This window comes from Panthera uncia, chromosome X, assembly GCF_023721935.1.
Source record: "Panthera uncia isolate 11264 chromosome X, Puncia_PCG_1.0, whole genome shotgun sequence".
Classification (NCBI taxonomy): domain Eukaryota; kingdom Metazoa; phylum Chordata; class Mammalia; order Carnivora; family Felidae; genus Panthera; species Panthera uncia.
Window position 1 is genome coordinate 67,080,492 of NC_064817.1, and position 27,406 is coordinate 67,107,897.

The following is a 27,406-nucleotide window of genomic DNA, read 5'->3' on the forward strand; positions in this document are numbered from 1 at the left end:
AGAAAGGTTTTCAACAGAGAAAACATTTAACATTTGATGAATATTTTTAAGGTGTTCATGTTTGTCTTTCTTTAAGTAATGAAGGAGCAATTGTGATGTCACATGATGAAGGAAGCAAGTCTGAAACAGAAGCTTCTGATACAAAAATTTCTGAGATTTCAGCAGGTTCTTTGGCCTATAAAAGTCTCCAAGACCTAAAAATAATTGAAAGTGACACCCTCTTGCTGGAATCTGGCTCTGAAAGATGTGTGATTGATTCTGACTCTGATAGAGGCATTGGTTTGGACTCTGACTTAGAACAGCACTCAAAAGACTCTGATTCAATAATATGGGGAATGGACTCAGACTCAGAAAAATGTCTCATGGACTCAAACTCTGTGAAACATCTGCAAGAAGCAGAAAAATACCAGGTGGCTTCAAGTTCTATGAAAGACCTGATGGAGTCAGAGCAACAGCTAGTGGGAGTTGAACAATGCCAGATGGACTCTGACTCTTTGAAACACTGGATGGACTCAGATTCAGAAAAATGTTTGGCAGACTCTGGCTCTGAAAAATATGGGTTGAACTCAGACAGTGAAAGACCTGAGATGGATTCAGACTCAGAAAAATGCCCTATGGCTTCTGCATCTGTGAAACACCTGCTAAAGGCAGAAAAATGCCAAATAGCTTCAGATTCTGTAAAAAGCCTGATGGAATCTCCGAAAATGTTGAGGGAGACAAAACAACACTGGATGCTCTCTGCTTCTGAGAGGTATGTGATGGACTCAGACATGGATAGAGATGAAATGGACTTAGCTTCTGCATCGTCAGTATGTCTGATGGGGGAAGAAAAACACCAGGAAAATATAAGATCTAAGAGATATATAATGGAATCTGATTCTGAACCATGTGAGATGGACTCAGACTCAGAAAGATATGGGCTAGCCTCAACAGCTGTGAAATGTGTCATGGATGCTAAAACATTCCAGTTCAGCGCTGATACTGAGGGATGCTGGATGGATTCTTGGTCTGAAAGACATACAAATGACTTAGATTCTGAAAGCCCAGAGATGGTCTCTGATTCAGTGAAACACACAGTTAAGGCTGAAAATTGCCAGAGGGCCTCTGACTTGGAAAGTTTATGGATGGGCCTCAGGTTTGAATCTAAAAGATGCTGGACTGACTCTGAAAGACAAAAATTGGACTTTGACTGTGGTAGGTGTTGGGATAGCTCTGGAAGATATCAATTTAGGTCTGAAAGAATTCAGCATAGCTCTGGAAAATGTAGGGATGACCCTCAAAAACGTTGGGATAGCTTTGAAAGACATCAAATAGACCCCAATTCTGGAAAATATCTAGCAGATTCTGAAAATAAAAGACATAAAAATGAGTTTGAAAGTGAAAGATTCATGATGGATATGGCGAAGGAACAGTGTCTGATATTTGAAAATAAGAGACTTCAAACAGATGAAGACAAGAAAAGGTATCTCATAACATCTGACAGTGAACAAGAGCACAAGATTGTATTTCACAATGAAAGACACCCCGTTGACTCAGAAAATGAAGCACAAAGGCTTGGTGCTCGCAAGAAGGACAATCGTCCTCAGGGTAAGCCTAAATATGTGTGACTTTTGAAAGTATAATTAATAACATGGTGACAATTACAAAATGTCAGTAGCTTTAACGGGTTTGGGCCTGAGATCATTTCATCAGAAGCTCAGAGAAAAGGCATCTTCATTCTAGATTTCCATTCACTTTTAAAAATTAGGCAAATAGGAGCACCTGGCTCGCTCAGTCAGTAGAGCATGTGACTCTTGATCTTGGGGTTGTAAATTGAAGCCCCATGTTGGGTGTAGAGGTTACTTAAAATCTTCAATAAAATTAGACAAATCATCTCTCTTTATATACTTCATAAAAGAAGAAAAATTAGAGGATTATTAGCAAAGATGGTTATTTTTGCCTAGAAAACAGCATGCTAAATTTTGCTCTGATTGTTCTGGAATGGGTCAGTAGAAATTGCTCATAAACTTTTCCCCATTATTAGTTGGTGTGAAAAGAAGTATCCAAGCCTAACTATACAGACATCCAACTTAACTTGCTTCTCTCAAAATTATTATAAAAGCTGCATAATTCTCAATAAATACTTGGCATTTACCTTGTTAGTCACATTTACTTTTACTTCACACTACATCATTATAATTCTCCATTTCCTAAACCATTGCATTAAGGTATGCTTAAAACAAAGGAACTATTATCATTTCATAAAATGTTTTTCTTCGTATTATTCATTTTCCACAGAGTCCTTTAGCTACAATTCAAAGGAGAAAAAAAAAAAAACTAAGAACTTGACCCCTAAACATTCAAAAGAGATTTTACCTCTGAAAATATAACAAGAAATTTTGTGCTTCAATAAACTCCAGTGACTCTTCAAAAATAGATCATTTGAAATAGTATATATTTAATGTATGATAAAGGTTTCCTATTTTAATATGCTATTTATACAGGAGTCTTTGAAATTTATCCTATATAATACTAACTTTTACATGTCATATTCTTTTAAGTAGAACAGGTTATTGAATCCAATAAAAATATACTATACATTTTTGGGCATTTACTAACACAAAGTGTTATCCAAGGGTTTCCTTGATTGTCAGACAGGTACATTTATCCTCAAGCCATTAATTCAATTGGATTAACTGTGCAATATTTTATTTGAACAGTCAGAGGAAAATATTCATCTCATTCTTTATATTCCCTAACAAAAATAATCTGGTTTCAATTAGAAATGAAATTCTATTGGAAAAGATTAAGGAGTGTAAGAAATGAATTTCTGAGATCCTCTTACAATGCAACATATTGGTAGGGTGGTGAAAGAAGTATGCTACCTTTCATGAAGAGGGGGAAAACCTTTAAAACAATGTTTTTACTGGGTTTGAATTTTGTAACACTAAGTTGAATTCTCTCCTAACCAAATATCATTCTCTTCTAACAAGGCAATATTAGTGATTCTTTAAGAGTTGTATAAATCAGCATGGAGGGTATAAAGATTAACATTTCACATTCAGCTTCAGTTTTGATATTTTCAAACAGTATCTAATAAATGTCCAGTGAAATAGCATAACTACGTCTAAAGAACTCAACTGCACTGTTATTGATGTGCTTTGTAAAATTTTGCCAATCATGTGCTTACTATATGCTCAGCATATAATAAAAACATAAATGTATAATACCTTAAATTTATATAACACCTTTCAGCCTTCCAAAGTCCATTAATATTAAAATAACTACCATCTAATATTGTCAAGCACTGTGCTACACAAGTCACATGCATTATTACATCTAAACCCATCCTTTACTGATAATACCTAAGCTTTATACGACACTGCTAGGAAAAACTCTAAGCATTGTATGCATACTAATCTGTTAGTACTAATTCACCAGAACCAATTAATGAATACTAATTCACAAGTTTTACATGTGTGAATTCATTAAACCGTTACAGCAATCTAGGACATAGTCACGTTTATCATTTTTAGTTGACCAATAAAGAAACTGGGGCACAAAGAAATTATATAATTAACCAAGGTAACATAATACATGGCAGTCAAGATATTAACCCATGCTCCAAAGTCTGTGCTGTTAAACATGAAGACATCTTTCAGCTAAGAAGAATATATACTATCCCAGGGTGCCTGGGTGGCTCAGTCAGTTAAGCGTCCGACTTCGGCTCAGGTCATGATCTCACAGTTTGTGGGTTTGAAACTTGTGTTGGGCTCTGTGCTGACAGCTCAGAGCCTGGTGCCTGCTTCGGATTCTGTGTCTCCCTCTCTGCCCTTCCTCTGCTCTCTCTCTCTCTCTCAAAAATAAATGAACATTAAAATAATTTAGAAGAACATGAATTATCCCAATTTTATAGTGAGAAAAATGAGGCTATAATCCTCAAAAGAGTTGTGCTGGACTTTGAAACTGGATTTATCTGCCTCCAGAGCCTGAGTTTTTAAGTATGTTGTTTATATCTCAACTCTTGTTTAACCTCATATTCTTTTTTGTAATCTTTATTTATTTACTTTTAATTTATTTAGATTCAAGTTAGCTAACATACAGTGTAGTATTTGTTTCGGGTAAAACACAGTGATTCATCACTTACATATAACACCCAGTGATCATTCCAATAAACTTCCTCCATAATATCCATCTCCCATTTCGCCCATCCCCCCACACACCTCCCCTCCAACAACAGTCAGTGTGTTCTCTATATTTGAGAGTCTCTTATGGTTTGTCTCCCACTCTGTTTTTATCTTATTTTTCCATCCCTTCCCCTATGTTCATCTGTTGTGTTTCTTAAATTCCACATATGAGTGAAATCATATATTTGCCTTTCTCTGCCTGACTTATTTCACTTAGCATAATACAATCTCTTTCTATCCACATTGTTACAAATGTAGATTTTGTTCTTTTTTATCACTGGTAGTATTCCATTGTAAATATATGACACATTTCTTTATCCATTTATCAGTGGATGTATATTTAGGGTCTTTCCATAATTTGGCTATTATTGATAGTGCTTCTATAAACATCGGGGTGTATGTGCCCCTTCAAATCAGCATTTTTTGTATCCTTTGGATAAATACCTAGCAGTGCAATTGCTGGGTCGTAGGGTAGTTCTGTTTTTAGTTTTTGAGGAGCCTCCATACTGTTTTCCAGAGTAGCTGCACCAGTATTCATTCCTACCAACAGTGCAAAACAGTTCCCCTTTCTCCACATCCTCGCTAACATCTATTATTTTCTGAGTTGTACATTTTAGCCATTCTGACAGGTGTGAGGTGGTATCTCAGTGTGGTTTTGATTTGTATTTCCCTGATGATGAGTGATGTTGAGCATCTTTTCATGTGTCTGTTAGCTATCTGGATGTCTTCTTGGGAAAAGTGTCTATTCATGTCTTCCCATTTCTTCATTGAATTATTATTATTATTATTATTATTATTATTTTGGTGTTGAGTTTGATAAGTTCTTTATAGATTTTGGATGCTAAGTCTTTATCTGATAAGTCATTTACAAATATTTTCTCCCATTCTGTTGGTTGCCTTTCAGTTTTGTTCATTGTTTCCTTAGCTGTGCAGAAACTTTTTATCTTGACGAAGTCCCAATAGTTCATTTTGTTTTTATTTCCCTTGCCTCTGGACGCATGTCTAGTAAGAAGGTGCTGTGGCCAAGGTCAAAGAGGTTGCTGCCTGTTTTCTCCTGTAGGATTTTGATGGTTTCTTGTCTCACATTAAGGTATTTCATCCATTTTGAGTTTATTTTTGTGTATGGTGTAAGAAAGTGGTTCAGTTTCACTCTTCTGCATGTTGCTGCTGTTCAGTTTTCCCAGCACCATTTGCTGAAGAGACTCTCTTTTTTCTATTGGATACTCTTTCCTGCTTTCTTGAAGACTTTTGAAGAAGTTGGCCATACATTTGTGGGTCCTTTACTGGGTTCTGTATTCTGTTCCATTGATTTATGTGTCTGTTTTTGTGCCAGTATTATACTGTCCTGATGATTACAGATTACAACTTTGTAATACAGCTTAAAGTCCAGAATTATGCTGCCTCCAGCTATGGTTTCCTTTTTTAACATTACTTTGGCTATTTTGGGTCTTTTGTGGTTCCATACAAATTTTAGGATTGTTTGTTCTAGCTCTGTGAATAATGATGGCGTTATTTTGATAAGGATTGCACTGAATGTGTAGCTTATTTGGGGTAGTATAGACTTAACAGTACTTGTTCTTACAATCCATGAGTGCAGAATGTTTTTCCATTTCTTTCTGTCTTCCTCAATTCCTTTTATTAGCTTTCTGTAGTTTTCAGCATACAGACCTAACCTATTTGGTTAGGTTAATTCCTAGGTATCTTATGGTTTTGTATGCAATTGTAAATGGGATCAATTCCTTCATTTCTCTTTCTACTGTTTCACTATTGGTGTATAGAAATGCAACAGATTTCTGTGTGTTTATTTTATATATTGTGATTATTCTGAATTCACGTATCAATTCTAGTAGTTTTTTGATGGAGTCTTTTTTGGTTTTCCATGTAGAGTATCAAGTCATCTTTGAAGAGTATAAGTTGGACTACTTCTTTGCCATTTTGTATGCCTTTTATTTCTTTTTGTTGTCTGGTTGCTGCGGCTAGGATTTCTAGTACTATGTTGAACAACAGTGGTGAGAGTGGACATATCTGTTGTGTTCCTGACCTTAGGGGGGAAGCTCTCATTTTTCCCCATTGAGAATGATATTAACTATGGGCCTTTCATATATGCCTTTTATTATGTTAACACATGTTCTTTCTACCCCTACTTTCATGAGGGTTTTTATCAAGAAAGGATGCTGTGTCTCATCAAATGCTTTTTCTGCATCTATTGAAAGGATTGTATGGTTCTTATGCCTTATTTTATTAGTGTAATGTATCACATAGATTGATTTGTGAATACTGAACCAGCCCTGAAGCCCAGGAATAAATCCCAATTGATCATGGTGAATAATTTTTGAATTTGATTTGTTAGTATCTTATTGAGAATTTTTGTATCCAAGTTCGTCAGGGATATTGGCCTGTAATTCTCATTTTAATGGTGTCTTTGGTTTTGGAATCAATGTAATAATGCTGGCTTCATAGAATGAGTTTGGAAGGTTTCTTTCCATTCCAATTTTTGGAACAGTTTCAGAAGAATAAGTATTAACTGTCCTTAAATGTCTGGTAGAATTGTCCTGGGAAGCCTTTGGCCCAAGACTCTTATTTGCTGGGACATTTTTGATAACTGATTCAATTTCTTTGTTGTTTATGGGCCTGTTCAAATTTTTTATTTCTTCTTGATTGAGTTTTGGTAGTGTGTGATTGTCTAGGAATTTGTCCATTTCCTTCAGATTGTATAGTTTGCTAGCATACAATTTTTCATAGTATTCTCTTATAATTGTATTTCTGTGGTGTTGGTTATGACTCTCCTCTTTCATTCCAGATTTTATCTGCTATGGTCCTCTTTCATTTCTTTTTCATAAGTCTCACTAGGGGGTTATCAATTTTGCTTATTCTTTAAAAAACTATCCTTAAGTTTCATTGATCTGTTCTACCATTGTTTTCTTTGTTTCTATATCATTTATTTCTTCTTTAATCCTTTTATTTCCCTTCTTATGCTGACTTTAGGCTTTATTTGCTGCTCCTTTTCTAGCTCCTTCAGGTATAAGGCTAGGTTATGCATTTGAGACCTTTCTTGCCTCATGAGATAGTCCTGAATTGCAATGTACTTTTTTCTTAGGGCTGTGTTTGCTGTGTCCCAAAGGGTTTAAGCTGTCATGTTTTCATTTTAATTTCCATCCATGTATTTTTTTTATTTCTTCTTTAAATTCCTGGTTAACCCATTAATTCTTTAGAAGGATGTTCTTTAACCTCCTTGTATTTAAATGCATTCCAAATTTTTTCTTGTGCTTGACTTCAAGTTTCATAGCATTATAATCTGAAAATATGCATGTTATTATCTCTATCTTTTTGTACTTGTTGAGGGCTGATTTGTGACCCAATATGTGATCTGTTCTGGAGAATGTTCCATGTGCACTCAAGAAGAATGTGTATTCTATTGCTTTAGGATGAAATGTTCTTAAGATATCTGTTAAGTCCATATGGTCCAGTGTGTCATTCAAATCCATTGCTTCCTTGTTAGTTTTCTGCTTAGATGATCTGTCCATTGTTGTAAGTGTTGTATTAAAGTCTCCTACTAATATGGTATCATTCTCAATGAGTTTCTTGATGTTTGTTATTAATTTATTTATATATTTGGGTTCTTTCAAGTTGGGGACATAAATATTTATAATTGTTAGATCTTCTTAATGGATAGACCCATTAATTATGATATAATGCCCTTCTTCATTTCTTGTTACAGTCTTTGGTTTAAAATCTAGTTTGTCTGATATAAGTACGGCTACTTCAGCTTTCTTTTGACCTCCATTAGCATGATACATGGATCCCCATCCCCTTATTTTCAATATGCAGGGTCCTTAAGACTAAAATGAGTCTTTCATAGGCAGCATTTGAATGGATCTTTTTTTTTTTTAATCCATTGTGATACCCTGTGTCTTTAGATTGGAGCACTTAGTCCATTTACATTACTGTGATTATTGAAGGATATGAATTTAGCGCCATTGTGTTATCTGTAGAGTTAGTGTTTTTGGTGATGTTCTCTGCTCCTTTGTAGTCTTTTCTGCTTTGGCCTTTTTTTTTTCTCATGCAGAGAGTGCCCTTTAAAATTTCTTACAGGGCTGGCTTAGTGGTCACGAACTCCTTTCCTTGTTGTTTGTCTGGGAAAGTCTTTATTTCTCCTTCTATTCTGAGTGACAGCCTTGCTTGATAAAGGAATCTTGGCTACATATTTTTTCCTATTCAGCACATTTAATATTTCCAGCCACTCCTTTCTGGCCTGCCAAGTTTCAGTGGACAGGTCTGCTTCTAATTTTGTGTGTCTACCTTTATAGGTTAAGGACCTTTTGTCCCCAGCTGCTTTCAGAATTCTCTCTTTATCTTTGTATTTTGCCAGTTTCACCAAGATATGTTGTGGTGTTAACCTGTTTTAGTTGATTTTGAAGGGAGTTCTCTGTGCCTCTAGGAATTGAATGCTTGTTTCCTTCCCCAAATTAGGGAAGTTCTCAACTATAATTTATTCAAATAAACCTGTCCCTTTTTCTTGCTCTTCTTCTTTTGTGCCTTCTGTGTTATGGATATTGTTTTGAGTCACGGAATAACTTAGTTCTCTAAGTCACCCTTTATTATCTAGTAATTTCTTTTCTTTCTTTTTTCAGATTAATTATTTTCCATAATTTTATCTTCTATTTCACCTATTCCCTCCTCTGCTTCTTCCATGCTTGCTGTCACTGTATCTAGTTTATTTTGCATTTCAGTTATAGCATTTTTAAATTCATCCTGACTAGTTCTTAGGTCTTTGATATTTGCAGCAAGGGTTTTTCTGGTGTTTTCTATGATTTTTTGAAGCCCAGATAGTAGTCTTATGACTGTTCTAAATTCGTGTTCAGATACATTGTTTATATCTGTTTTGAGCAAGTCCATGACTAATTTCTTCTTGACCTTTCTTTTGGGGAGAATTCTTCCATCTTGTCATTTTGGCTCAGTTTCTGTCTTTTGAGTGATTTACAAGTTTGTTATATTCCCTACACCTGAGAGTACTACTATATTTAAAAGGAGTCATACACTGTCCAGGGCCTGGCACTCCAGGAAGTGTTTCAGGTGTATGCTGTGTGCACTCTGCTGTTGTGTTTTGGCTACTCTTTCCCACTGGTCAGTCTTCTGCAGAGTTTCTCCTTGCTTGCACTGGTGGAGGGTTTGGACCTTTAACTAGGTGTGCTTTGATTTGCTTGTTGAAGTAACCCTGGGGGCAAAAAGGGAGGGTAGCCTTATACTAAAAAGAGAAAAGGAAAAGGAACAAGAAAATGTGAATGAAAAATCTATCAGGCTTACTCCAAGGAGAAATAAAGCAAAAAAAAAATGAAAAAAAAGCAAAAGAAAGGAGAAAAGAAGGGTAAAGAAAAGAGTAAAAAAGCCTGATCCAAAATAAAATGAAAAGATAAAAGGAATGAGAGAAAACAAATCAGAAACCATGAGCCTAATTTCCAAAGAAAAAAGAAAGGAGAAGGAGGTAAAAAAGAAAATACACAGTTGTCTGTTGGTGCCTGAGGGGTGGTGGTTGTGCTGGTCTGGAGGAGAGACTGACTGTGTCATCTCAGAGTCAGTCTTGCCCCAGTAAATAATCAGGTGCCAGTCACGGAGGTGGCAGGGTTTGGTGTACATGTGTCTTGCCCCACTGGGGGCTGATGTGTTCCTTTCTGAAGTCCCACCATGTTGGTGTTAAGGGGAAAATGGCACCACCCCAATCTCTCATCACCAGACCAGAGATCTCCACCTCTGCTATTCAGGCAGCCCTCACAGTATAGTGAGAGAAATTAACTCTCCCTTCACCAAAACTCTCTTGCACTTTTTCATTGGTGCAGGCTGGGATTCAAAATCCAAAGTCTTAAAGGACCCAACACAGCGTGCATCTCCTCCCCTCCTCGGGAGTAGAGCCTCTCCATCCTGCTGATGAAAGGCCTTTAGATCACAACATCAGGGTCTTTTGTCCTCGGGGAGGCAATAAACCTTATTCCAAAAGTACTTCAGGAAAGAGACTGTTCTCTCTCAGGGCACCCTGGAGATCATTTCACGACACTATACAGTCCCAGGCCAGCTCCCTTCTCCAAGAGCATGTGCAACAGCTCTGCTCCTGACAAAGTCACAAACTTCCAAAACCTCAGAGTTTGAGCTCCAAAAGCTGTTTGCAAAAAAGAACTGAGATACTCGGTACTTCTTGCTCCCCATTCCATGGTCCAGAGAGGTTTTCCTCCTGTGCTAACTCAATGGGACACTTTCTCAACCCCTCTCTTTTCCTATTTTTTTGTCTCTCCACATAAAGGGTTCCTCCCTTCTGCGTCTCCACCATTTTCTCTCCCCCAATTCACATTCATGCACCTCTAATCTGCCATGCTGTCTCCTTGTAACTTTGAAGATCCTTCTGCAACTCTATTTCCTGAATATTCCAAGTAATCTTACCTCAATACAGCTGTGTTTGAGGGACAAGGAAAGACCAGGGTCCTCCTACTTATGCATCATCTTAACTCCTCCCCTAACGTCACATTATTCTTATTTAGAAAGAGCTACTACAGTAAAGAATTATTATTTCTGCTTTAAAAAATGAGGAAAATGAGACTCAAGCAGACTACGTTCCTAAATGTAACATAGGTAATCAGTGGTTAGGCTAGAGTATAGAAACTCCTAGTCTACTGTTAGCTCAACTACATCTGTGACTTCATGAAGTTTATAATCTAACTGAGGAAATATTCCACATGAAACCAGTCAATTAACTACACTTTACCTGAGCCTAATTTTTTTTTATAAAAGTCTTTGGCACATTTTAAATATTTGCAATTAGACTGTATTTAATATGTGGATTATTATTAATGTAAAGCATGCACTTGGGTATAGTCAATCCATAGGTGAAGCCCTTTCATATATAAATCAAAAGTTTGCTAGCTGCTTTCACCTATCTTCAGATGTTCTATATGGAAAACATAAACTGATAGAAAGAACATGCCTGAACATCATAAAGGCCATATATGAAAGACCCAAGAATGGATGCTGTAGTTTGTCAAATGCTTTTTCTGCATCTATTGAGAGGATCATATGGTTCTTATCTTTTCTTCTATTAATGTGGTTTATCATATTGATTGATTTGCAAATGTTGAACCAGCACTATAGCCCAGGAATAAATTTCACTTGATCATGGTGAATAATTCTTCCAATGTACTGGTGAATAATTCTTTCAATGTACGGTTGGATTCGATTTGCTAGTATCTTTTTGATAATTTTTTGCATCCATGTTCAGCAGGGATGTTGGACTTTTTAAGTGAGGTCTTTGGTTTTGGATCAAGGTAATGCTGGCTTCATAGAAGGAGTTTGGAAGTTTTCCTTCCATTTCTATTTTTTGGAACAGTTTGAGAAGAATACATGTTAACTCTTCTCTAAATGTTTGGTAGAATTCCCCTTGGAAGTTATCTGGCCCTGGACTTTTGTTTTTTGTGATTTTTGATTACTGATTCATTTCTTTGCTCCCTACAGGTCTGTTCAAATTTTCTGTTTCTTCCTGTTTAAGTTTTAGTAGTTTGTATGTTTCTAGGAATTTATCCATGTCTTTGAGATTACCCAGTTTGTTGGCATATAATGCTTCATAATATTCTCATGACTATTTATATTTCTGTGATGTTGATTAGCAATACACTCTTCTTAAAGTCAGAGCTTGCATTGTGTCTGCCCCTTATCTATGCTTTCTATGGTAAAGAGACAGGAGAAATGACTTTGCTGCATTTCCTAGGCCAAAAATTAAGTCGTTTTGCTCCTCTGACTATGGATTCTAAATAATATTTTTAAATGAAAAGTTGGTTATAAAACAGTTTTTTATCTTTTTCACACACTACTTTTCCTGGGAACAGTATAAATCTCATTAATAATATTAACTAGTTTACTCAACTTCTATGTCTGTTATAATTATATTTAGAATTTATCTTGCACCTTAAAATTTTACACCAAGTACAACCATTTTGGGATTATTAAATTGAATTCTCCATTCCGTCTGACATGAGAATATTTCCATATCCTACATAGCCTGTTGTTAGCCATTTTTGTTTCATTAAAAAATTGTGGTAAAATATGCATAAAATAAAATTTAGTATCTTGATCATTTTTAAATGTACAGTTTAGTGGTAAGTTCAGATTGTTGTGCAACCAGTCTGCAGAACTCTTTTCATCTTGCAAAACAAACCTTATACCCATTAAACAATAACTTACCATTTCCCTTTTTCCTCAGTCCCTGGCAACCACAATTCTACTTCCTTTCTCTATGATATTTTTAAGTTTCTATTTGTGTTCCAGTTAGTTAACATAGTGTAATATTAGTTTGAAGAGTTCAATTTAGTGATTCAACCTTCCATATAACACCCTGTGCTCATCACAAGTGCACTTCTTAATCCCCATCACCTATTTAGCCCATTCCCCTACCCACCTCGCCTCTTATAACCATCAGTTTGCTGTCTGTAGTTAAGCATATGTTTCTTAGTTTGCCTCGCTCTCTCTTTTATCCCCACGCTTGTTTATTTTCTTTATGATTTTGGCAAAGCATCTCATATAAGTATTTATTTCATATATAGTATTTGTGTATATCTGCTTGCCTTCTTGAAGTCAGCATAATGTCCTTGAAGTTCATCCATGTTGTTGCATGTGTCAAAATTTCCTTCCTTTTTAAGGATAAATAGTATTCTATTGTATGGATATACCTGAATTTGTTTATCCATTCATGTCTCCCTGGATAGATGTTGGTGTTGGGTAGCTTTCATCTTTTGGCTATTGTGAATAATGTCACTATAAATATGAGTGGTAGATATCTCTTTGAGATCCTGCTTTCATTTTGGGGGGTATATAATCAAAGGACAATTGTTGGATCATATGTTAATTATATATATTTTTTTTCATTTTTTGAGGATTTGTCATACTGTTTTCTATAATGGCTCTACCATTTTACATTCCCACTAACAGTGCACAAGGGTTCCAATATCTGTACCATTTCACATCCTCACCAATAATTGTTTTATGTTTTTTTTTCAATTTTTTAATTTTATTTAGTTTTAGAGAGAAAGAGAGTGCATTAGTGAGTGAGAGGGGCAGAGGGAGAGAGAGAGAAAATCTTGAGCTGACTTCATGCTTAGCATGGAGCCCAACACAGAGCTTGATCCCATTGCCCTGGGATCACGATCTCAGCTGAAATCAAGAGTTGGACACTCAACTGACTGAGCCACCCAGGTGCCCCTGTTTTTTGTGCAGTAGTCATCCTAATGGGTGCTTTTTAGGCAATTTTATGCCAATATTTCATTTATTAGGACATGAATTGGCTATAAAAGTTTTTAGAAAAACTTAACTGAGAATATTCTGAATTTTTATGTGAGGTAACTATATCAATAGCATATGGTAGAATATTTTTAACTTCATCTTCAATATTGCTTTAATAAGCTCCATGAAAATTGGGAAGAGGATCTCCATTAATTTGAATAAAAATAGTACTATCATAAACATTAATTCACTGCAGAATCATATAATGTTTCCTTTCTACAATCTTATTAGGAATTGGAAAATAGTTATGTCTATTTAATGTTTTCAGGTTTTTGGAGGCCTGTTTTCTTGTCATCTCCATTTAGCCAAAGAAAGAGAACTGAAGAACAAAAGTCTGCACAACAAATTGATAACAGAGGTGAGTATATTCGATAGAAATTGCCAAATGGTTTTAGATATTTTCTGTCAATATTTGGAAAATTTTAAGCCAGTATTTGTTGTATCAGGGATCCCCAAGGCAATATCTGAATACAGTCATTCTCTAGGAGTATACACTGGACTCAACATACAGTAGTACTAAAGGCTAAAATTACTACAGCAAAAGATCACATGATAAAATCAGTAATGAGAAAAGGCGCATAGAATGAAGACTATCAGGAAGCAGGTACAAGGTTCCAAGAGTCCACACTTCCAACGGAGTCATACGAAATTCATTTAATTCATCTAGCAAGTTATGACAACATCTGTGAGATGTTGTCTACCAGGGAAGCTCATTAAATTCTCAGTTTCCAGAAAATTAAAAAAAAAACAGCTTTATTGTGATATAATTCACCCACTCAACATGGTTCAGTGGTTTTAAGTATACTCACAGATATGTGCAGTCATCACAAAAATCCCTTTTGGAAAAATGTTATCACCATAAAAGGTAATCCTATACTCTATATTTATCATCTGCCTACCTCTCCCATTTCCCTATCCCTAAGACACCACTAATGTGCTTTGTGTCTATATAGATTTCCCTATCTTGGACATTTTTTATGAGTACAATAATATAATACATGGCCCTTTGCGACTGCATTCATTCAATTAGTACAATGCTTTCAAGGTTAGTCCATATTGTAGCATGTTTTCATTTCTCTTAATTATATGCATAGGAGAAAAATTGCTAAATAACATGGTTACTCCATGTTTAATTGTCATGCTGTTTTCCAAAGTGACTACATAATTTTACACTCCCACCATCATTGTATGAGGATTCCTATTTATCCACATTCTTGTAAACACTTTTCATTATCTGACCTTTTTATTTTAACCATCCTAGTGGTATGAAATGTTATTAATTTATGATTTTTATTTGTAAGTCCCCAATGACTAATAATGTTGAACATATTTTTATGTGCTTTTGACCATTGTAGATCTTCCTTGGATAAATATCTATCCATCCAAATATCTTTTATAGTCTATATTTTTATTATATTTTGTTAGTGAGTTGTAAGTTCTTTATATATTCTGAATACATGTTTTTTATCAGATATACAATTTGCAAACATGTTATACCATTCTGTATTGCCTTTTTATTTTCGGATGGTGTCCTTTGAAATACAAAACTTTTTAACTTTAATACAGTTAAGATTATTTATTCTTTTCCTATTATTGTTCATAATTTGAGTGTCATATCTAATAATTATTTGCCAAATCCAAGATTGTGAAGATTTATAACTATGTTACTTCCTAATAATGTTATAGTTTAAGTTTGTACATTTAATTTCTTGATGCATTTTGAGTTATTTTTTTTCTGTATAGTGTGATGTGAGGGAACAATTTAATCTTTTGAATGTGACAGTCCAGTTGACTCAATACCACGTGATGAAGAGACTATTTTCCTCCATGGAATGGTATTGGCTGCTTGTCAAAAATCAGTTGACCAGGGGCGCCTGGGTGACGCAGTCGGTTAAGCGTCCGACTTCAGCCAGGTCACGATCTCGCGGTCCGTGAGTTCGAGCCCCACGTCAGGCTCTGGGCTGATGGCTCGGAGCCTGGAGCCTGTTTCCGATTCTGTGTCTCCCTCTCTCTCTGCCCCTCCCCCGTTCATGCTCTGTCTCTCTCTGTCCCAAAAATAAATAAAAAACATTGAAAAAAAAATTTAAAAAAAAAGATCAGTTGACCAGAGATCTGTAGTTTTATTTCTGTATCTTAGTCTTATTCCACTGATCTATAAGCTTATCTTATGCTTTACCACATTGTCTTAATTACTGTTGCTTTGTAATACATTTTTAAAATGGAAGCATGAGTACTCCTACTTTGTTCTTTTTAAAGACTGCTTTGCCTATTTTAGGTCCATTAAAATTACACGTAAAATTTTAGGATCAACTTGTTAATTCATTAAAATAAGTCAACTTCGATTCTGATAGTGATTGTGTTGATCTGTAGATTAATTTGTGAATTATTGCCATCCCAACAATATTACGTCTTCTGATACATAAATATAGAATATTTCCATTAATTTAGATCTTTTAAAATTTCTTCAGTGTTTTCCAGTTCTCCCAGTACCATTTGTTAAAGAGACTGTCTTTTTTCCATTGGATACACTTTCCTGATTTCTCAAAGATTAGTCAGCCATACATTTGTGGGTCCAATTCTGGGGTCTCTATTCTATTCCATTGGTCTATGTGTCTGTTTTGGTACCAATACCATACTGTGTTGATGGTTACAACTTTGTAGTAGGGGCTAAAGTCTGGGATTGTGATGCCTCCCACTTTCGTTTTCTACTTCAATATAACTTTGGCTATTTGGTGTCATTTGTGGTTCCATAGAAATTTTAGGATTGTTTGTTCTAACTTTGAGAAGAATGCTGGTGCAATTTTGATCGGGATTGCATCAAATGTGTAGATTTATTTGGGTAGTATTGACATTTTAACAATATTTATTCTTCTAATCCATGAGCACAGAATGATTTTCCATTTCTTTGTATCTTCTTCAATTTCCTTTATAAACTTTCTATAGTTTTCAGCATACAGATCTTTTACATCTTTGGTTAGGTTTATTCCTAAGTATTTTATGGTTTTTGGTGCAATTGTGAATGGGATCAGTTTTTTTTTTTATTTCTCTTTCTATTGCTTCATTATTAGCATATAAAAATGCAACCGATTTCTGTACATTAATTTTGTATCCTGCGACTTTTCGGAATTCATGTATCAGTCCTAGCAGACTTCTGGTGGAGTCTGTGGGTTTTTCAATGTAAAGTATCATGTCATCTGTGAAAAGTGAAAGCTTGACATCATCTTTGCCAATTTTGATGCTTTTCATTTCATTTTGTTGTCTGATTGCTGATGCTAGGACTTCCAACACTATGTGAAACAACAGCAGTGAGAGTGGACATCCCTGTCGTGTTCCTGATCTCAGGGGAGAAACTCTCACTTTTTCCACATTGAGGATGATATTAGCTGTGGGTTTTTCGTAAATGGATTCTATGATGTTTAAGTATATTCCTTCTATCCTGACTTTCTTGAGGATTTTCATCAAGAAAAGATGCTGTATTTTGTCAAATGTATTTTTCTGCATCTATTAACATGATCATATGGTTCCTATATTTTATTTTATTAATGTCATGTATCACATTGATTTGCAAATATTGAACCATCCCTGCCCAAGAATGAATCCCACTCTATCATGGTGAATAATTCTTTTCATGTGCTGTTGAACTCAATTCTCTAGGATCTTGTTGAGAATTTTTTCTTCCATATTAATCAGGGATATTGGCCTGTAGTTCTCTTTTTTGGTGGGTATCTGTCTGTTTTGGGAATCAAAGTAATGCTAGCTTCATAGAATGAGTCCGGAACATGCAGAAGAATGAAAATAGACCACTTTCTTATACCATACACAAAAATAAACTCAAAATGGATGAAGGACCTACATGTGAGACAGGAAACCATCAAAACCCTGAAAGGAGGAAAAAACTCTTTGACCTCAGCTGCAGCAATTTCTTACTCAACACATCTCCAAAGGCAAGGGAATTAAGAGCAAAAACGAACTATTGGGACCTCATGAAGATAAAAAGCTTCTGCACTGCAAAGGAAACAATCAACAAAACTAAAAGGCAACCAACGGAATGGGAAAAGATATTTCCAATGACATATCAGACAAAGGGCTAATATCCAAAATCTATAAAGAGCTCACAAAACTCCACACCTGAAAAACAAATAATCCAGTGAAAAAATGGGAAGAAGACATGAATAGACACTTCTCTAAAGGAGACACCATGTGTCAGACACAGACACATGAAAAGATGCTCAACATCACTCCTCATCAGGGAAATACAAATCAAAATCACACTTAGATACCACCTCATGGCAGTCAGAGTGGCTAAAATGAACAAATCAGGAGACTACAGATGCTAGCAAGGATGTGGAGAAAGGGGAACCCTCTTGCACTGTTTGTGGAAATGCAAACTGGTGCAGCCACTCTGGAAAACAGTGTGGAGGTTCCTCAAAAAGTTAAAAATAGACCTACCTTATGACCCAGCAATAACACTGCTAGGAATTTGCCCAAGGGATACAGGAGTGCTGATGCATAGGAGCACATGTACCCCAATGCTTATAGCAGCACTTTCAACAATAGCCAAACTGTGGAAAGAGCCTAAATGCCCATCAACTGACGAATGGATAAAGAAGATATGGTTTATATATACAATGGAATACTACTTGGAAATTAGAAGAATGAAATCTGGCCATTTGCAGCAACATTGATGGAAGTGGAGGGTATTATGCTAGGTGAAATAAGTCAGTCATAGAAATATACCATATGTTTTCACTCATATGTGGATCTTGAGAAACTTAACAGAAGACCATGGTGGAGGGGAAGGGGGAAAAAAAGTTACAGAGAGGGAGGAAGACAAGCCATAAGAGACTCTTAAATACTGAGAACAAGCTGAGGGTTGATGGGGGGTGGGGGAAAGGAGAACGTGGGTGATGGGCAGGGAGGGGGGCACTTGTTGGGATGAGCACTGGGTGTTGTATGGAAACCAACTTGACAATAAATTATATTAAAAAATTTTTCTTCAATGTTTTGTAGTTTTTAAAGTGTAATTTTTTAACATATTCTATTAAGTTTATTGCAAAATTTTTATTCTTTCTAATGCTATTATAAATTGAGTTTTTAATTATATTCTTTCACTTTTCATTTCAAGTATACAGAAATAAAATTGATTTTTTTTATGTTATTACTTAAATTCCAGTGAGTTAACATACAGTGTACTATTGGTTTCAAGTGTAGAATTTAGGGATTCACCACTTTCACAGTGCACATCACAAGTGCCCTCATTAATACCCATCACCCATTTCACCCTTCCACCTGACCACCTCCCCTCTGGTAGCACTCAGTTTGTTCTCCTTAGGTAACACTCTGTTTTATGGTTTGCCTTGCTTTCTATCTTTTTTTTCCCTATGTTCATTTTTTGTTTATTTCCTACCTTCCACATTTCTTACCTTTCACTTTCCAGTGAAATCAGGTGGTATTTGTCTTTCTCTGACTATTTCACCTAGCATAACACTCTTTAACTCATTCCACATCATTGAAAATGGCAAGATTTCATTCTTTTTTATGGCTAAGTATTATTCCACTGTGTATATATACTACAGCTTCTTTATGCATTGATCAGCTGATGGACATTGAGGCTCTTTCTATAATTGGTTATTATTAATAATACTGATATAAACATCAGGGTGCATGTATCCCTTTGCATCACTATTTTTGTATCCTTTGGGTAAATACCCATTAGCACAATTGCTGGATCATAGGGTAGTTCTGTTTTTAATTTTTGAGGAACCTCTATACTGTTCTCCAAAGTGGCTGCACCAGTTTGCATCCCCACCAACAGTTATAGAGTGCTTCCCTTTCTCTGCATCCTCGCCAACACCTGTTGTTTCCTGTGTCATTAATTTTAGCCATTCTGACAGATGTGAGGTGTTATCTCATCATGGTTTTGATTTGTATCTCCCCGATGATACGTGATGTCGAGGATATTTTCATATGACTGTTAGCCATCTGGATGTCTCCTTTGGGAAAATGTCTATTGATATCTTCTACCATTTTTAATTGGATTATTCATTTTTTGGGTGTTGGGTTTTATAAGCTCTTTATATATTGTGGATACTAATCCTTTATCAGATATGTCATTTGCAAATATATTCTCCTATCCTGAAGGCTTTTAATTTTGTTGATTTCTTCCTTTGCTGTGCAGAAGCTTTTATCTTGATGAAGTCCCAATAGTTGTTTACATACCTCGTAAGAAGTTCTTACAGCCTATGTCAAATAGGTTACTACATATGTTCTCCTCTAGGATTTTAATGGTTTCCCGTTTCACATTTATGTCTTTCATCCATTTTTAATTTATGTTTGTGTATGGTGTAAGAAAGTGGTCCAGTTTCATTATTTTGCATGTTTCTGATGAGTTTTGCAAACACCATTTCTTGCAGAGGCTGTCTCTTTTCCATTGGATATTCTTTCTTGTTTTGTTAAAGATTAGTTTACCATATAGTAGTGGGTTTTTCTCTGGATTTTCTGTTGCGATCTATTGATCTATGTGTCTATTTTTGTGCCAGTACAATACTATGTTCATCACTACAGCTTTTTAATATAACTTAAAGTCCAAAATTGTGATGCCTCCAGCTTTGCTTTTTCTTTTTTTTTTTTTTAATTTTTTTTAATGTTTATTTACTTCTGGGATAGAGAGAGAACACAAACAGGGGAGGGGCAGAGAGAGACGGAGACACAGAATCTGAAGCAAGCTCCAGGCTCTGAGCTGTCAGAACAGAGCCCAATGTGGGGCTTCAACTCATAAATGGTGAGAACATGACCTGAGCCGAAGTCAGATGCTTAACCAACTGAGCCACCCAGGCATCCTTGCTTTTCTTTTACAAGATTGCTTTGGCTGGTCAGGGTCTTTTGTGGTTCCAAAGTTTAAGATTGTTTGTTCTAGCTCTGTTAAAAAATGTTTTTGGTGTTCTGATAGGGATTGCATTAAATATATAGATTGCTTTGGGTATAATAGACATTTTAACAATATGTGTTCTTCCAATCCACGAGCATGGAATGTTTTCCTCTTTCTTTCTGTCATCGTCAATGTCTTTCAGATGTGTTTTATATTTTTCACAGTACAGATTTTAACTCTTTTGTTAGGTTTACCTAGGTATGTTTAGTTTTACATGCAATTGTAAATGGGATTGATTCCTTGATGTCTCTTTCTGCTGCTACATTTTTGGTGTATAAAAATGCACCAGATTTCTGTATATTGATTTTTATCCTGCAACTTTACTGAATTAATGTATCAGTTCTAGAAATTTTTTGGAGGTATCTTTAGTTTTCTATACAGAATATCATATCATATGCAAATACTGAAAGTTTGAATTCTTCCTTGCCAATTTGGGTGCCTTTTGTTTCTTTTTGATATAAGATTGCTGAGGCTAGGACTTCCCAGTACTATGTTAAATAGTAATGGTGAGAGTGCTCATCACTGTTTTGTCCTTGACCATAGAGGAAATGCTCTCAATTGTTTTCCATTATGGATGATATTAGCTGTTTTTTTTTTTCACATATGGCCTAAATATCCTGAGGTATGTTCCCTCTATCCTTAATTTGCTGAGTGTTTTTATCATGAATGGAAATTATATTTTGTCAATTGATTTTTCTTCATCTATTGAAAGGATCATATGGTTCTTGTCCTTTCTTATATTATTGTGATATGTCACATTAATTGTTTTGTGAATGTTGAACCATCCTTGCAGCCCAGGGATAAATTCCACTTGATCTTGGTGAATCGTTCTTTTAATTTATTGTTGGATTTGGTTTGTTAATTTTTTCTTGAGAGTTTTTGCATATATGTCCATCAGGGATATTGGCCTGCAATTCTCTTTTTCACTGGAGTCTTCGGTTTTGGAATCACGGTAATACAGACCTCATAGAATTTGAAGTTTTCCTTCCATTTCTATTTTTGGAATAGTTTGAAAATAAATATTATTTTTTTAAATAATTGGTAGAATTCACTTGTGATGCCATCTGACCCTGGACTTTTGTTTGTTGGGAGATTTTTCATACTGATTCAATTACTGGTTATTGGTCTATTCAAGTTTTCTATTTATACCTGTTTCAGTTTGGGTAGTTTATGTTTCTAGGAATTTATCCATTTATTCCAGACTGATTTGTTGGTGTTAATTTTTCATAATAGTCTCTTATAGTTGTTTATATTTCTTTTATTTGGGTTGTGATCTCTCCTGTCTCCTCTTCCATTTGAGATTTTATCTAGTTGAGTCCTTTATCTTTTCTTTTTGATCAGTCTGACTAGGGGATTATCAATTTTATTAAATTTTCAAAAACAGATTCTGGTTTCAGTAATCTGTTCTACTGATTTTTTTCTACATCATTTATTTCTGCTCTAATCTTTATTCCCCTTCTTCAACTGGCTTTAAGCTTTGTTTTTCTTCTTCTATCTGTTTTAGGTGTAAGGATAGGTTGTGTATTTGAGATTTTTCTGACTTCTTGAAGTAGGCCTCTATTTCTATATATTTCACTCTCATGACCATTTGTGCTGCATCTGAAAGGTATTGGGACATTGTGTTTTCATTTTCATTTGTTTCCATTTTCTTTTTATTTCTTGTTTAATTTCCTTGTTGAACCATGCATTCCTTAGTAGGATGTTTCTTAACTTCTATATATTTGTGGTCTTTCCAAATATTTCTTGTGATTGACTTCAAGTTTCACAACACTGTGATCAGAAAAATATGCATGGTACTTTTTGTACTTGTTGGGGGCTGATTTGTGACCTAGCATGTGATCTATTCTGGAGACTGTCCCATGTGCACTTGAAAAGAAAGTGTATTCTGCTGTTTTAGGATGAAATATTCTGAATATATGTTAAGTCCATCTGTTCCAGTGTGTCATTCAAAGTCATGGTTCCTTGTTGGTTTTCTGCTTAGATGATCTGTCCATTGATGTAAGTGGGGTGTTAAAGTCCCCTATTATAATATTTTTATTATCAATGAGTTCCTTTAGGTTTTTTATTAATTGTTTCATATATTTTAGTTGTTCCAAGTTGAGAGCATTGATATTTACAATCGTTAGATCGTTGATACTCACCTTTATTATGATATACTGCTCTTCTTCATGTCTTGTTACAGTCTTTGGTTTAAAATATAGTTTGTCTGACTTCAGTATTGCTACTCCACCTTTCTTTTGCATGATAATTGTTTTTCCATCCCCTCACTTTCAATCTGCAGAGGTCTAAAATGAATCTCTTGTAGGCAGCATATACATGGGTCTTGTCTTTTTTTAATCCATTCTGACATCTTATGTCTTTTGATTGGAGCATTTAGTCCACTTACATTAAAAGTGCTTATTGATTGATATGTTGTTAGTGCTATTTTATTACTCATTTTGTCATTGTTTCTGAAGTTTTTCTCTGTTCCTTTTTAGTCTTTGTCACTTTTGGTCTTTCTTTCTCACTTAAAGAGTCCCCTTTAATAATGTTTACAGGGCTGGTTAAGTAGTCATGAACTCCTTTAGTTTCTGTTTGGGGAATTATTTATGTCTCCTTCTATTGTGAGTGATAGCCTTGCTGAATAGAATATTTTTGGCTGCAGTCTTTTCACAGTCATCACATTGCCACTCGTGCCACTCCCTTCTTGCCTATCAAGTTTCTGTGGAAAGATCTGCTGCTAACCTTATGGGTATTCTCTTGTAAGTTAGGGACTTTCTTTGTCTTCCTGTTTTTTTTAATTTTTTAATGTTTATTTTTGAGAGACAGAGAGAGAGCGAGCGGGAGAGGGGCAGAGAGAGAGGGAGACATGGAATCCGAATCAGGCCCCAAGCTCTGAGCTGTCAGCCCAGAGCCTGACATAAGGCTCGAACTCACGAACCATGAGATCATGACCTGAGCCGAAGTCAGACGCTCAACTGACTGAGCCACTCAGGCACCCTTTTGTCTTCCTGTTTTAAGATTTTTTCTTTATCACTATATTTTGCAAATTTAACTACAGTATATCTTGGTGTTGACCTGCTTTTATTTATTTTGATGAGAGTTCTCTGTGCCACCTACATTTGGATGTCTGTATCCTATCCCAAATTTTCAGCTATTATTTCCTCAAACAGACCTTCTGCCTTCTTTTCCTTCTCATCTTCTAGGACTCCTATGATACGAATGTTATTACATTTGATACAGTCACTGACTTTCCTAATTCTACTCTCATGATCCAAAATTTTTCTTTCCACTTTTGTTCAGTGTCACTATTTTCCATAATTCTATCCTCTATATCATTTACCTGTTCGTCTTCTTCCTCCATCCTTGTGGTCATTACAATCAGTTGGTTTCAAATGTTGGTTATTGAATTTTTCATTTAGGTATGATCTTTTTTTTAGTTCTTTTATCTCTGCAATAAGGGTCTTCCTGATGTCTTCCATGCTTTTCTCAGGCCCAGCTAGTATTATTATGGTTGTTGCTTTAAATACTGGATCAGGCATATTACTTCTATTTGTTTCAGTTAGATCCCTGGCCATGACCTTATCTTGTTCTTTCTTTTGGGATGGATTCCTCTGCCTTGCCATTTTGTCTAGGTCTCTGTCTTTTTCTGTTAGGAAAGCCTGTTATGTTTCCTGATCCTGAGAGAAATGACTTTATGAAGAAGAGGTCATATAATGTCCCAGGCCTAATGCGTCCTGAAGTGTCTCTGGTGTGTGCTGCATGCACTCTGCTGCTGTTTTGACTGCTCTATTTCTGTGGTCAGTAATCTGCAGTTTATTCTTGCCTGAAATTAGGAGTGTTTTGACTTTGGCCAGAGTGTGGCAAAATTTAACTAGATATGCTCTGGTCTGCTTGTTCAAAGAGACCTGATGTTACTTCTACTAGAACTTAAGCTTTGCAGAACCCTACAGTCAGGAGAGGTGGTGCTTGTGGTGATTTGTGCTGGTCTTCTGGGGAAAGGTCCTGCTACACTGATCCATAGGCACACTTGCCTGAGAAAAGCAGTACCAGCAAAGTTCAGGGTTGTGACCTGGTGTAAGCAGGTTAGGCAGCCAGTGTTGGCACAATGCTGTTTATGGAAGTTGGTTTCTGCTTAGGTGTAGGGTAGGGTAATGGCACCAGCCAGCTCTTTTGTCCCTAGAGAGAAGGGTTTGTGCTAGGTGCTCTCAGAGAAGGACTTTCAGAGGAGCAAATAATTCTCCCTCAAGCATCACAGGTTTTTTTCAGATCGCTCATCTCACACTGTCTGTCTCTTGGTTATTTGCCTGCTTGGAACAGCCCGGGGCACCTTGGGCTCTATCTCAGCCATGCCTGCTTATTTTTAAAATTCCAACCTACAGGGGCTTGGTGTGGCAGGGACTTATGCTTGTCCTCTAGGAAAGGGTCTTGCCACACTGGAACTGATGCATGTTTGATCCAAAAGGGCAATTTTTACAGAGTACAGGACCATGGTATTTGGAGTAAAGCAGGCTAAAGTGCCAGTTTCCCAGTCAACCACCCTCAAACACTGTCTCTGCACCAATGCTACAGGATAAAGAAGGAAAGGATGCCCTCTAGTTTTTTGTCTCCAGAGAAGCTATGCTACCTCACACAGATACACTCCAAAAAGTCTGGAGTAGACTCTCCCTGTGCAACTTAAGGAATCCTCATAGCATGCAGTCTATCCTGGAGTTTCTAGCCTTCCTCTTCTTCAGGAGTAGGGCAGTGTCCTTATGTCTCTATCCTAGCCAAGCCTGAGGACCACTAAAACTCCAGTCTTTGATCTCTGCTGGTTAGAAAAACTCATGAAAAGCAGCCCTTCTCATTTTCCAAGCCAATGGCTTTAGGGAAGTGTTAGCCTTGTGCATATTGTTGTATGCTCCACTCTCTCTCACCTCTCTTTACAACCAGGGCTCCCTCCCCTTCACAGGACTCGTGATCCTTTTCCTCCCCAAACCACATCTCCACACTTTCTGCCTTCCTCAAAGTGGCCTCTTTTCTCCCTCCAGTTGTGCAGTTTGTTCTGTCAGTCCCCAGGTTGATTTCTTTGGTATTCATAATGATTTGATAGTTATCTAGCTGTGTTCAAAGGATGATACAAGCATCAAGTCCTTCTACTGTGCCACTATCTTAGCTCCCCTTCTAATACAATTGATTTTTGAATATTGATCTTGTATCTTGAAACTTGGTGAAATCCTTCATAAGTACTAATCGTTTTTAATAGATTACTCAGAATTTTCCAGGTATACAATTATATTATCTGTGAATAGAGATAATTTACCTCTTCTTTTCCAATCTGGATGCTTTTCTCTTTCTCCCCTAATTTCTCTAGCTAAAACCTCCAGTACAATGCTGAAGAGAAGAGAGAAAAAAGTGAAATCCTTGTCTTGTTCCTCCTTCTAGATGAAGAAAACTCAGCCTTTCATCATTAAGTATTATGTTAGTTTTTGTTTTTTCTAGTGGCTGTAGGTAATATTGTGGAAATTTCCTTCTATTCTTAGTTTGTTGAATGTTTTTGCCATGAAAGGTTATAGAAAGTTGTCAAGTGAATTTTCTGCATATATTGATATGATCATGTGATTTTTTATTGTATTGATATGGAGTATAACATTAACTGATATTTGCATATAAAATTGATTTTGCATTCCTGGAATAAATTCTACTTATTTTTCCAAGTATAATCCTCTAAGTATGCTGCTGAAGTCTGTTTCCTGTTTTCTTTTGTTGAGAATTTTTTAGATCTATATTCAAAAGAAATATTAATCTATATATAATTTTCTTTTATTGTGATTTTTTCATCTGGTTTGTTATCAGGGTAATTCCAACCTAACAGAATGTGTTAGGAAGTGCTATTTCTTCTTTTGTGTAATGGAACAGTTTGAGAAGGATTGGGTTAATTCTTTAAATATTGATAGAATTCATCAGTGAAATAATCTGGTCCTGTGCCTTTCTTTGTTGGGAGGATTTTGATTACTGATTCAATCTCTTTGCATATAGTATGTCTATTCAAAACTTTTATTTTTATTTAAATCAGTTTTGGAATTTTGTGTGTTTCTATGAATTTGTATGTTTTATCTAGGTTATCTAATGCATTTTTATGCAATTGTTCATAGTATTCCCCTATAATCTCTTTCACTACTATAAAGTCTTCAGTAATGCTCCACTTTCATTTCTGTATTTAATACTTTGAGACATCTCTCTTCTTTTTTTTTAGACTTCTCTCTTCTTAATAAGCTTATCCAAAGACGTTCAAATTTTGCTAATCTTTTCAAAGAGGTAACTTTTTAAAAATGTTTAATTCCAGTACAGTTAGCATACAGTGTTATATTAGTTTCAGGTGTACAATATAGTGATTCAACAATTCCATACTTCACCCAGTGATCACTAAAACAAGTGAGCTACTTAATCCTCATCATCTATTTTACCCATCCTGCTACCCGCCTTTCCTCTGCTAACCATTAGTTTCTTCTCTATAGTTAAGAGTCTGTTTCTTTGTTTGCCACTCTCTCTCTCTTTTTCCCTTTGCTTGTTTGATTTGTTTCTTAAATTCCACATATGAGTGAAAACATATGGTATTTGTCTTTCTGTGACTGACTTACTTCACTTAGCATTATGCTCTCTAGCTCCATCTATGTCATTGTAAATGGCAAGCTTTGATTCTTTTTTATGGCTGCATAGTATCCCATTGTATATATATTTATATACACATCACTTCTTCTTTATCCATTCATCTATGGATGGAAACTTGGGATGCTTCCATTGTTTGTCTTTTTTAAATAATGTTGCATGTATACCTTTGGATTAGTGTTTAATTTTGGGGGGAAATGCACAGTAGTGAAACTCCTAGATAGCAGTAGGATAGTTTTAATTTTAACTTTTTAAAGAAGTTCCATACTACTTTCCACATTACCCATACCAGTTTGTATTCCCATCAACATTTCACAACTGTTCTTTTTTCTCCACATTCTTGCCAAAGGTTGTTTCTTGTGTTTTTGAT

At 35.7% G+C, this 27,406-nt stretch overlaps 1 protein-coding gene across 1 annotated transcript in view; it reads left to right on the forward strand.

The window, feature by feature from the left end:
• Nucleotides 1–27,406, forward strand: part of LOC125931799 (uncharacterized) — a 433,379-nt gene that overhangs the window by 356,859 nt on the left and 49,114 nt on the right. Inside the window, exons 9-10 of the mRNA XM_049644019.1 lie at nucleotides 77–1,587; nucleotides 13,750–13,839. Coding sequence (XP_049499976.1) covers nucleotides 77–1,587; nucleotides 13,750–13,839 — 1,601 coding nt within the window. The remainder of the gene's footprint in view (nucleotides 1–76; nucleotides 1,588–13,749; nucleotides 13,840–27,406) is intronic.